The sequence below is a fragment of the Hydra vulgaris genome, chromosome 02, assembly GCF_038396675.1.
Source record: "Hydra vulgaris chromosome 02, alternate assembly HydraT2T_AEP".
Classification (NCBI taxonomy): domain Eukaryota; kingdom Metazoa; phylum Cnidaria; class Hydrozoa; order Anthoathecata; family Hydridae; genus Hydra; species Hydra vulgaris.
This window is the reverse complement of record NC_088921.1, coordinates 40,145,001-40,158,175: the sequence shown is the minus strand read 5'-3', so window position 1 is coordinate 40,158,175 and position 13,175 is coordinate 40,145,001. Positions and strand designations below refer to the sequence as shown.

The 13,175-nt window shown below is 28.1% G+C and overlaps 1 protein-coding gene across 7 annotated transcripts in view; it reads right to left on the bottom strand.

Annotated features, from left to right (window-relative positions):
* Positions 1–4,397: 4,397 nt before the first annotated feature.
* LOC101236386 (ras-specific guanine nucleotide-releasing factor RalGPS2) overlaps positions 4,398–13,175 on the bottom strand; it is a 71,145-nt gene continuing 62,367 nt past the window's right edge. For all 7 annotated transcript variants that reach the window (XM_065790869.1, XM_065790870.1, XM_065790866.1 and 4 more), the window contains 3 exons: positions 7,967–8,065; positions 5,829–6,023; positions 4,398–4,810 (listed from right to left, as the gene is read on the bottom strand). In XM_065790869.1, coding sequence (XP_065646941.1) covers positions 4,754–4,810; positions 5,829–6,023; positions 7,967–8,065 — 351 coding nt within the window. In that variant the 3' untranslated portion in view covers positions 4,398–4,753. The remainder of the gene's footprint in view (positions 4,811–5,828; positions 6,024–7,966; positions 8,066–13,175) is intronic.

The following is a 13,175-nucleotide window of genomic DNA, read 5'->3' as shown; positions in this document are numbered from 1 at the left end:
TTTTTTATACAGTCTTTTTCCGTATTTATGATACGTAGAGAGTTCATAGCCTTAGCCGTAATTTAACAAACTTTTTCACGAGAGTACGAATGAAAACAATAAAAAAAATAGTGAGATAAACAAATTTCAATTTAGAGGTTTTAAAGCATTTATATATACATTATTGAAGCAGAAACGCTATAAAATGTATATGTATATATATATTTTTTTACATGTCAGTGAGGGACGCAGGATTTTCGATGTTTCAGATATGACACTTTCAGGTATCAAATTTATGTAGGTTCATTTATATATTAAATGAGAATGTTATGCAAAATATTGCAATGATTGGAGCCTGGAAATAAAATATCCCATAAAGTTTGCAGCCCTAACCCCAAACGTGAGGACAATGAGTTTCTTAAATATTTTTGTTAACTACCTTATAATAATTTTAAACTCATTGACTGGTTTTAAATTTTACACAATAATCTTATATTGTTCATAAGTAAAGTTTACAGCTTCGAACCACGGACTGTCTGAATTGAACGGACCTCCAGTTGTAAAACCAGGAATCTAATCACTAGACCACAGGTGCTTGGTTCTTTGCATATTGGCATACATTAGACTTTTTAGGTAGCCCCAAAATGTGGAAATTAAAAATTTGGAGCCGTTAAATTGGGCAGGCGAGGTGGCATGTTAAAGTTAGAAAAACTTTGTATTATTCGATCTCCAAATATTTTGCACCGGAGAGTTTAACAGTCTGTGCTAGCTGCGGCTCCATCTTGTTGGAACCAAAATTCTGGGTTGTTCTATACCTCTGATTGTAAAAGATTTTCAATCATCTCCCAGTTTTGAATGCCATTCACAAAAACTGCAACTTGTTTGTTATTTTCAAAAAAATAAGTTAATTTTGAATAATTTTGAAGTTATTTCACACAATACTGTGCATCTAAGTGAGTGCATCAAATCTTCAACAACAATTCTCGGATTTAGTGTGCTCCATATTCTGCAAACTTTCTTGTTAACATGATCATCGAAGTGAAAATGTGCATTATCACAAATTATAAGTTTGTGAATAAGCTCGTTGTTTTCTAAAACAAGTTCTTAAAACAAGTTCTTTTCTAGGCAAGTTCTTAAAAACAGCAACTATATTGAGTGCATGTTTTCGCATCATTCAGTTTTATTTCGTGAATCAATTGAATCTTGCGCGTGAAAAGTTGTGTAAATCTTGTATGTGAAAAGTATCTTAAAAATGTAAAGTATGTAAAAGTTAATCTTGTATGTAAAATTCTTTGCAAAAACCGCCAAGACATCACATTGTTGAAAACGTCACCTGGCGGAAGTATTTGGGTTTCCCTCAATACCTTTTTGTACCCGAGCAATGTTCAGATTACTTTGAATCGTACGAAATTTTCCAGCACGTGGAAGATCACAGACATGCCCCTTTTTCAGAAACAATTGGTAAATTGTTAATTTCAGTAAAATAAATTTTGTGAGACATATCGAGAAAGTAAGTTGTTTATATAATTTACTATATTATTAGCATTATATGATGCTTTTTAGAATGTGATGATTTTATTTTTAATTTAAAGTATTATTTTCTTTATTTAGAAAAGCTTTTCTGTACTGTATAGATGTATGGGCATGCAATTAATACGGTTAAATTTTTTGTAAGAGTTTAATGTGTAATGTCTGAACATGTTTAAATGATATTAGACTATATTTTTTATTTTTAAAGCTTTACAATTAAAAAATAACTGTTTCTCTTTAACTGTTCAATTTTGCTCTACCCACTTGTAAAATATGAAAAGTTTGTTGTTCTAAGGTTTCTTTACTTTAATTGTCGTAGCTTATTTTTAGACAATTGCTTTATGTTTTTGCTTTTTCCTATATCAATAAACTTTGAGAAAACTTTAAAAAAAGTATTACTTATCGTTATGACCCTCAACATTTTTTTAAAGTGTCTCTAATTTCTTGCTCTAACCTTTTATTAAACTGATACTAAAATGCTATGTTTTATACATGCTTTAGTGTTTTACTTTCAGTGTTTTTTACGCTTGTCACAATTACGCCTGAACATGGTTTGATACACCTCTAATAAGTATATCTGGTATGCCACAACCCTAAATCTAACCCTACCCATGACCTTCATTACCATAAATCTTGCCCTCACCTGAAAAAAAAAAAGTAATTAATTTTACGCCTCTTAACTGATGGATTTCAAAGAAAATTATTACGTTATTAAATTAATCTAAAACATTACTTATTAAATTCATCCAGAAGTGAAGAAAAAATGTGGGGAAGTGGGGGCATAACCGCCCCCTTAACGTTTGGATTATTAATATATGAAAATAAAAACAAAATGTGTTTTTTTAACAGTTTGTTTCAATAACCACTTTATTAAGCTTTAAATTGCTGCAATAAGGAAAAAATAAAGCGGTTTTTGAAAATGTTATTATACAAAAATTACACTAAGTGAAAAAAACGATTTTGCCCCATGGTGAGGCACAACCGCACCCTCACAAAAATTATTGGGGGTACGCTTTTCGCGGTACATTTTTTTTACAATTCTCACAGCTCAGATTTTGCTGATTTTGTTGCACGTTTGCATACAGTTTATATTTTTTTATATAGTTTTTACATAAACGCATTCAAGTGTGACGATTGTCTTTCGTAATTACCTAACTTTGATAAATATCAAAAGTATGCGGCTGCGCTTCCTGTGCGCTTATGCGGTTCTGCCCCAGAGGACAGTTTTTAGAAAAAATACAGTTTTATTTACCTTGCTTATTAGGTTATGCTGATATCAAAAATTGTTTTCACTTGATGAAATAATGCTGATAACATATATTTTTAACACTAAAATCAAATATCGTTTAATCCTTAAAAGAAAGTCTGGAAAAATGTGATGTAAATATAACACTTTTATCAAAATAAACATTATTAAGCAAAACTTCTCAGAAACGCAACAGGCACTCTTTTTGACATAAGCGAAATGAAGGAAACCTCTTTTACCAACGCTTGGTATGTTTTTTTTAAATCATATTAGATAACATTGTTCATAAGGAAATGTTAAAAAAAAATCCTCCATATGCGGTTATGTCCCCACTTCCCCTACAGTTTTCTAAATATTTGAATTCTTTTTTTATTATGCAGAAAAATAAATTAATGTGTTATAAATTATTTCAAAATGTGTAATGATTCTTATATTTTCTTTTTTAGTAGGAATGCGACGCTTAGTGCGATTGCTGGCAATCAATTTCAACCGCTGGTTTTTTGATTTTTATTCACGGTGGAACAACATCTCATTAGGCAAAATTTGTTAAGAAATGGCTCGAAGAAAATGGGATTAACGTTCATGCTCCATGACTGGGAAATTCATCCGATTTAAACACTATTGAAAACTGTTTGGTAAAATTGAAAGCAAGTTCTAAACAAAAATCAACCTCACTAGTGGTTCTGATAAAAACTATAAAAAAAAGCGTGGCGTCATAGTTAGAATATTGTGATCCTTTTGTCGCTTAATGTGGTGAAGAATAGAGACTGTCCTAAAAGTTCGAGGAGCCCACACAGAGTACTAATACCTAAATTTTACTTTTTTTTTATCTTTTATGTTCATGATTGCCATTTTTTTAATCTAATGCTTAATTATATTAAAGCGTTCTAGTAATATATACGTACACCATACTGGTTTTTTGCATTAAATATTGGGTAGTCAGATTTAAGCCGTAATTATACTAGTTAAAAAAAAAAACAATTTTATATTTATTTGACTAAATAATTGAACATTTTAAAAATCAAATTCAAAATCTATTGCTTTTAAAATAAACTTTTGACATTAGCAAGTTTTAATTATTTACAAAATTTAAACAATTTGTTTTTACGTCGCATTTGTTAACATTACCCACGCCACACACTTAGGAACTACTTAAGAAAATGAGTCGCGAAACGTCGTGAAAGTGACTGCTGAAAAAACATCAACATCACTAGAGAAACGCCGAAAATACTAGCGTTAGATCTTAGAAAATATCTTAGAAAACGAAAGTTACTTAAGTAACGAAAAATTCCGTAAAATAAAAATGCTGTAATTTTTATGAACTCTTACATATATTTTATCAGTACTATACTTAATATATTCATGTATTTCGCAGCAGTTCTCAGTAACAGGGTCACTAAATCTTTACCTAAATTTATACCTAAATATATTATAACAACTAAAAAAAGATTAGGGCCGAAAAAACACTTAAAACCATATCAAAAAAGAAAACAAGATGAGACTAATTGTGCATATATCAGTTAATAAGAAAATAAAATTTAGTTCGCACGCACACAGTTTGATTAAATAATACAAGATGGCGGCTAAAAAATTGCAAACTTTAGCAATTTTCTGAAAAAAGATTTTAAAAATAAAAAACAAATTTTATAAACAAATATAATTTATTTCTTTTTATATTTAAGAAGGAACTTTATTTACACGCATCTACAAAAGTATCTCTTGCCATTAGTAAGCATATTTATAATAGCAGCAATAAAAAATTCAATTATAGAGAAACTTTTGCAAAGTTATCAGACTAGCTGAAAAAAATAATACATATTATCTACATAAAAATTTCACGGCATGCAACCGACATATTTACGGTATATCACCGAAATATTTCTTTAAATATTCGAATAATGTAACAAAACTACAACTAAATATATATTATGACTGGTACAACTTTTAGAACCTCTTTTTTTTTTAAATCAGTTTTTCTTACCATAAAATAGGTAAGTATTATAGAGGCGTGTCCTCTCCATGGTCCGAATCATCAAATATGATTAAGTTTTGAGGCTGAAAAAGATAAAAATTTAAAAAACTAAATATAAATAAATTAAAAAAAAATGTTTGCAATAAGTGTTTAAAAAAGTAAAAAAATAATAAAATAGATCCGCTTGTTTTAAAAGCAGATCTTGATTCTAATGTATTATAAAACAAATTAAAATCCAATCAAGACCCAAGAACATTGGGTTCTTAATGTCGAACGAATCCAGATTCTTTTATTTTAGTCAACAAATTCAAACTCATTTTTTATATTTTTATTGCAACAATGTGGGCGAGCTCGTAAAAGCAGGAACCTTTAATTTACGATTACATTTAGGTTTTACAAAAAAAATGTAATTGAAAACTTTATCTTATCACAGAGTACAGCAGAACAGCGTTTTATGTTCAGAGTGGGCATTGAATCTCGGATCTTTCATTTCAATTCCAGCACTCTCAACCAACTGCGCAGTAGTTATAAAAGCTGAAGGAGAAACCAAAAAAAGCTTACAGAAGAAAACAGTAGTAGATCTATAGCTTTTTTGTTGTCAAACAAGAAAAATCTATTATTAAACTTAAACAACTATCATAATTTTTAACATATGCAATTGAACTTTTATACAACCTCCATCTCAACCCAAATTAATTATTTTATTACATCTGTTTTTTGTAGTAAGAAACAAAGTTACTATCAAGGGTACTCCGTGAAGATTTTTTTTACATAAATTGTAAATCCGTAAAACACATTGTTTTCGTTTTCTATGGTCAAGTTAGATCGATAAAACGTTTAGATGTTTTTAAACGAAAATATGATACTATTTTGTTTTCTAAGACTTGGATTTAATATTTGGATTAAATTTTTTTTTTTAATTCAATATTTGGATTTTTTTGATTCAAGATTTGGATTCGATTTTTTTATTTTTGGATATTTTAAAAAATTTTTCTGTATCAGGATTTAACTAAATATAAACGAAACCTGAGAGTATTTAAATCCGGATCCAGCCCCTGTAAAAAATATAATAAGATCGTAAAAAAAAAGGAATATAAAAACCTTTTCTAACTGCACACCATCAGCTGCTTCGCGTATATATATACACCACAAATTACAACTTGACGATGAATCCGTTTGAAAACGATAAACATCATTACCGCTGTCGTTTGTAAGTTCAAAAGTATAAAGTTCATTAGTTATGGGAAAAACAGTATAACCCTGCAGCGAAACAACTTTGTACGGCTCCATTCGGAACTAAAAAAGTTAAAATAATAATAAAAATATCAATAATTAATTTAAATATTATAATAAACAAAAAGTTTAAATAACATAACTAAAAAGTTTGTCAGTTTTTGAAGGATAAACAATAAAATAAAAAACACTATAAACATATGATATTCAGTACTAATCATATTGAGTATACAAAAAATATATATGCCATATTAAAAATAAAAAATATGTTGAAAATGAAAACAAATAAATTTAAGTTGTATTAAAAACGAAGAAGTATTTTAAGCATTAAGTTACTTTTAAGCACGAGACTCAAAACTTGAGTTCTTACTGATGTCAAATAACAACAAACTGGGCCATCAACCAATCAATAACAAAAAATATAATCATCAATCTTTATTAAAAGAAACAAGAAATCTAAATCCCTATATTTAAAAGGTTACAACTGATTATTTTTACCAACAACCAATGAAATACATAATCCATATAGAAAGCAAATAACAATCCTACAACTCATTAAGTGCTTCATTTCATGATTGTTGGAAAGCCATATTCTTTGTTTAATTACAGTTTTTATAGTCTACAGTTGAATTGAAATACCTGATGTGGCATAAACATTTTTTTATAAAAAGAGAAAATTCTGATTGCATAACTCAATCTGATTGCATAACTCAATCTGATTGCATAACTCAATCTGATTGCATAACTCAATCTGATTGCATAACTCAATCTGATTGCATAACTCAATCTGATTACATAAACTGAGGAGGCTGAATAAGTGCGAATTTCATAACTGCGAATCTGCATAAATGTGAAGCAGTTGCAAAGACTGGCATAAGTGCGAACTGGCACAAATGCGAACTGGCATAAGTGCGCCGAAAGAATTTGCAAACATTGGCATAAGTGCGAACTGGCATAAGTGCGAACTGGCATATGTGCGAATCAATTGCAAAAACTGGCATAAGTGCAAACTGGCACAAGCGCGAACTGGCATAAGTGCGCCGAAAGAATTTGCAAACATTGGCATAAGTGCGAACTGGCATAAGTGGGAACTTGCCAATTCGCCACGTATGCCAATTTGCACTTATGCCAATGTTTGCAAATTCTTTCGGCGCACTTATGCCAGTTCGCGCTTGTGCTAGTTCGCACTTATGCCAGTTTTTGCAAGTGATTCGCACTTATGCCAGTTCGCGCTTGTGCCAGTTCGCACTTATGCCAGTTCGCACTTATGCCAGTCATACTTATGCAGATTCGCAGTTATGAAATTTGCACTTATTCAGTCGCCCCCATAAACTAAATTGTTTAAAAACTCTGTGGTAAGTTTATTGTTCAAACCAGATACTTTTATAACAGAAAAAATTATACAAATTCATGAGGTTAATATTAATCTTTTAACAGGAAGTATAATGATAAAACAACAAATATTTTTTGTTAATATCTTAACAAATAATTTGTTTTGGTAATTTCAATAAACTCTAAACTTATTTTCTAATATTTATTTACAAAATAGACTTAACTTGTCTCTGCACTTGGGAATCCCTTTTTAAGATATTTAAAAAAGAAATAGAACTTCTTTTTATGAACACAACAGTTAATAAAAAAATAAGGTAAACATAGTAAACTTTAATTTTATCTAAAATAACTGGGTTGATAAAGTAAAATAAAAAATATGTTGCTAAAGATGTTGCTAGAAGCCTCTTTGATATCTCAAAGAATACTTCAAAACCTAATCAACAATGGAAACCTAAACCTCAAAACTTTCTAAAAATCTTTCAAATTTTGACTTTCACTTTTTGATATAACAATCTTTGAACTCTACACCGTTTACTAAATGAGTTTTGTGGGACACCAAAAAAAGGACTGTTTCACTTCAAAATAAAACATTTATGTACTAATTGGTGGTGTATTTAGAAATAAAAACAACTTGGAAATGAAACATTTAAATGAATTGACACGGAATAACCTACATTGCTTCTTTCGCGTCCACCAAAACCACGATATTTTGGTAAGTAGTAAAATAGACATGTGCATGTGATTCCTACCCAGTATCGTTGCCAACTTGAAACCTAACAAAATTTTAAAACAACAGTAAAAATACAAGTATTTTAAAATTACTACTTAAATCAAATTCATTCATCTATAATATTGGTTTAAAAAAAAAAAAAAAAAAAAAAGTTACTCTAACAAATAGCGTAAGACCTCATTTGATTGATGCTGATATAAAAGTTTTGCAGCTTCACAAGTTTTTTTATCAACTTATGGAAATCTTGTAAACATATTACTTATTTTTTACATGTTTCTTTTCTGCAATTAATATTTAGGTCAATGTATGTCATTTCAAAAAAATTATTTTTAAAAACTTCAAAGTCTAGTGTTTCAAACACCCTGAATCCAACTTATTAATAAGAAACATTTTTTGATTTATTTTTGCATAAATAAAATATTAAATTAACACATTTAATTACAATTTTATTTATTTGATCACCAGTCACTGAGTCAACAAGTCATTATTGACTGGTGAAAAATGCTGAGGGCAGCAGAGAGTGTTATGATACCATCCATACACAAAGTGAAGATGGGTTACAAGATGGAAGTTTAAGGAATACACAATTTCACAAGGTATGTGTCAACGCTTATGCATCTGAGAAGCATATTCGCACAATTCAAATTCAATAAACGCACAATCAAAAAGAAAAATTAATTATTTCAAACAACTAACAGTAATGAACCTGTACCAGATGATTCTACAAGCACTTTCAGTTTCTTCTGCATTGTTTTTTTTCAGAATGGCAGAATACTTTCAGAGAGGGCGAACATTGGATAGTGGGGATTTATTTAAAAAAACATTGTTCAAGTTTAAGGAAATTGCTGCAAAGAATAAGGAGATGAGATTCACTGATGGGATATGTTAGCAACAAGTGATAAAAATACAACTAAGGGGTATTTTTATGCAATGCAGTATCATTTGTATTAGCTACAATATTACTAGCTAGTATTATTTGTTTCCGTAAAGAAGCAGCACACATTTTTAATTTTAAAAATTGTAAGAAAGAAAACTTCCAATATATTTATAATGGTTTCTACTAGGGATGGCACTTTTACTTATTTTGATGTAAAAACACAAATTACTTTTAAGCCTAAATTACTTTACAAAACTCATATCAAAATATATAATTTATTTACATTTAAAAGTAATTCGTTTTTTTTAAACATAAATTATATAACGTGTAAAACTTAATTATTTAAGTTAAGTTTTTTAAATGAAGAACTGTTACTTGAATTAGTAATTTACTTTTACAAGTAAAAGTTATTTGCATTTTTACTTTTACTTGTAAATGTAACTTACTTTTAATAGTAAGTTGTGTAAAGTAAATTACTTTGAAAAGTAATTTTGGTTTTAATTATGTAAAAAATTTACGTTGAAATGTAATTTACTTTTTAAACTATTTAAAAATTTATTTATGAAGTAAACTTACGTAAATATAATATTTAAAAAACATAACACTTACTTTACAAAGTAAAATAAAACTACATCGTAACAACAAATTACTTTTACGTGTAAAAGTAACTAATTAGCAATAACAGCTTACATAAAAGTAATTTGAAAAAAATTGTTATTTACTTTTACAAATAAAAGTAAATTTTTTCTATGAAATTTTATACTTTACTCTGTAAGTAAGTAAAATGTAAGTTATATTATTTACTTTCTCAAAGAACAGTCATTTCATGTTGATTTGACATAAATTTTGAGATAGGTAGTGTATTCAAATCCATTGCCTGTTTGAGGACACTTCAGGTAATGTGGGAAGTATTTGTGGTGGGGCATTGGGAAAGGTTTTTTTTCATGTATATCATAAAGGGTAGTTCTATCATAATTAGGGGCAAATATTGTCAACATGCGGGTATACCAGTAGTGTAGAGATAGGCTTCCTGCCACATAAGCGCTAATAGGGATTGCTAAATAATCATTGATTTTTTATTTCCTTACTTTGATTTCTTTGATTATCTTTACAGCATATGTGTGGTCCTGATGAACATGCATGTTAAACTTGTTTCCTGGGCAAGGGGGTCATACCGTTATTTTTTGTCTCTAATGCTTTGTTTTTCTTTAAAATTGGGGTTTAAAGTTATAAAGTTAATAGTTATATAGTTAATATAATAATAACAAATTTTACTAATATAAATTTGTTAAACTTTTTAGAAAGAAAGATTTTTTGCAAAAAATCATTGAAAAGGCATTTTTTTGATTTATTTGTTTTAGTATCAATTCGTTGGGAGGAAATAGGTTAGTAGCTCTGATAAAAATTTACTGTAAAGGAGCCAGGCATATTTGTAGCTATGCTGCTGCTTTTCGCTTCTCTTATTCAGCGTGGTTGTTGTCAGGGGCGTCCCGAAGAGGTCTCTCTCAGGAAGGGGGGTGGGGTGGGGGTGGTCGTATGTGTTTTTTGCCAACTAGAGACACACACAAAAAAAATCCTTGATATTTGATGTTTGCCAACTATACTTCAAAACTTGCCATTTGAAATGCTAAATGTACAAATATGCTAACTTAAATGCATATATAACAGCTTGGGTGTGGGATACCCCTTCACCCCCATTCAGGATGGTCCTGGTCAGCCTTGGTCATAACAACCATTCTAAAAGAAATGAAAATTGATTTTTATTTTTTTGTATATTTATCAATTGCTATTCATAAAACTGTTGCCTGGAGTGAAGTAATTTCAATTAGTCTATTCCAGACAACAATTATTCCTTTATTATTCTATTATCTAACAATTATTCTAGTTAGTCATTTCCAGAAATAACTTTCATTTAAGTTTTTAACAAAAACTACGCTGAATAAAAGAAGCCAAAATACCAAACTTATAATAAAATTGCAGAATGCAGAGCCATTTCCAAAGCAAGAACAATACCAGACAGTCTTTTATAAGAAACTTTTAAATAACTGATGTAAATAACATCAAGTAAATAACAAAAAGTAAAAGTAATTAACTTAAAAAGTTCATAACCACAACAACCACTTATTTTGATTTATTTAACATAGCGAATTTAGTAGAATGGTTCAAAAAAGCACACTTTTAAATTTAAAACTATATGGTTGATTGTGAAGAAAAGTGTCTTGATGTTATTTCATCATATAGATGAAATAACATCAAGTTCTTTTATGTTCAGTAAATTTTTGTTACTTTTTTTACTTTAAATTTTCAAAAATTTAAAGTAAAAAAGTTAACAAAAGTGCAAATCACAATATTTAAACAACTCCAACCACATATTTAAAATCCAATTGATTTAAAATCTGATTTTAAATATGCAATTCTAATCACATATTTAAAATCAGGCCCATAACAAGCTTTTTGGCTTTGATAGAGAATTTAACTTTATGTAATGAATAGAGCAAACTCAAAACATTTATATATTCATGTTTATGTAAAGCTTTTCAAAAGTATTACGATAATTGGAGTCTGTTAACAATAAACCCCTAAAATATTAATTTCCCTTGCATGCCATTAGTGTGAGAGCAATGAGTTTATAACATTTATATATACATTTTTTTAACATTTTGAACTAAATTTAAATTCATTAACAAGTCTCTAATGTTATGACCATATAAATTTTGAGCAACCTCCCTAATTATTTAGGGGATTTAAAATAATATCTTTAATTAAGTTATAAGTTCATCTGACAATCAAATTCTGTTCCTCATTCAAAAGTTCGCAGCGAAAGATAATTTAACTCTTTTTTCGTGAATAAGTAATCAAATGACATGGACTTAAAATTTGTCAAAGAATAACAAAGAAAATTAAGTTTTTATGTTTTAAAGTGACTTTAGCCTAGAAGATCATTTGTATTTTTCAAATAATATTATAATATTGCTTAAATTATTCTTATTTTTATTATTATTAGTTTGATAATTATCAAATTTTTTTTTTTTTTCAAATATATTTTCGTCATTGATTTTTTTTTTTTTATTACATTCTTTGCAATCGTTGATTTTTAATTTTTATAATTTTTTATTTTTCTAAACTTGCCGTTACAAATTATTACTTTTCTTTTGTAAAATATACGAATGGCAGGGGCAAGAGGAAGACAAAATATTTATAACTATAGTAATATATTTATAGTTTTGTATTTTTTGGGATTATATCTAAAAAATTAATATATATGTAGCTGAAATACCAAATTCTCCTGTTTTTGTATGTTATATATAGAAAAAAAGAAATCTTTTTCTAAAATAATACACTAAACACAGAAGAAATATTGCAAAAATAACAGAAATTTTGAATAATTTTATTTTTTTAACATATAAATAAAATGGATTAAAAAAATATTATCCGTGAATTAAATAAGATTTAATTTTAAATTGATTTAGACACAAGTATTGAGTGATATTATACCATGTTAAAAGCAGTGTAAAAGGTTTCATGATTTGAAAATGTGGTGATTCCTTTTATCACCAAACCGATTAGAATTACTTAATCAACAACACCTTTAACTAATAATATTATTAACAGTTACGTACAAATGAGGTCTTTTAATGTGTTGTTAAAAACCATATTAAACTCATTTAAAGACTTTATGGTAACCATAAAGTCTTTAAATGAGTTTAATATGGTAAATATAATGATGTCTACTTGCGTAACTTTTGAGATACAATAGGCCGGGTAAATAAAAAAAAGCAATTGATTTTACTCAGTAATTGGTCAATTTTACGCGAATAAAAACTTCAGCATTTTTGCACAAATTTTTATTCACGCAAAGTTAAACAATTTACTCAGTAATTGCTCAGATCTAAGTGAATAAAAATTTAAGCAAAATTGCTAAAATGGATAAAATTTTTTTAAACCATTTTATTTATATGTTAAAAAAATAAAATTATTCAAAATTTCTGTTATTTTTGCAATATTTCTTCTGTGTTTAGTGTATTATTTTAGAAAAAGATTTCTTTTTTTCTATAACATACAAAAACAGGAGAATTTGGTATTTCAGCTACATATATATTAATTTTTTAGATATAATCCCAAAAAATACAAAACTATAAATATATTACTATATTTATAAATATTTTGTCTTCCTCTTGCCCCTGCCATTCGTATATTTTACAAAAGAAAAGTAATAATTTGTAACGGCAAGTTTAGAAAAATAAAAAATTATAAAAATTAAAAATCAACGATTGCA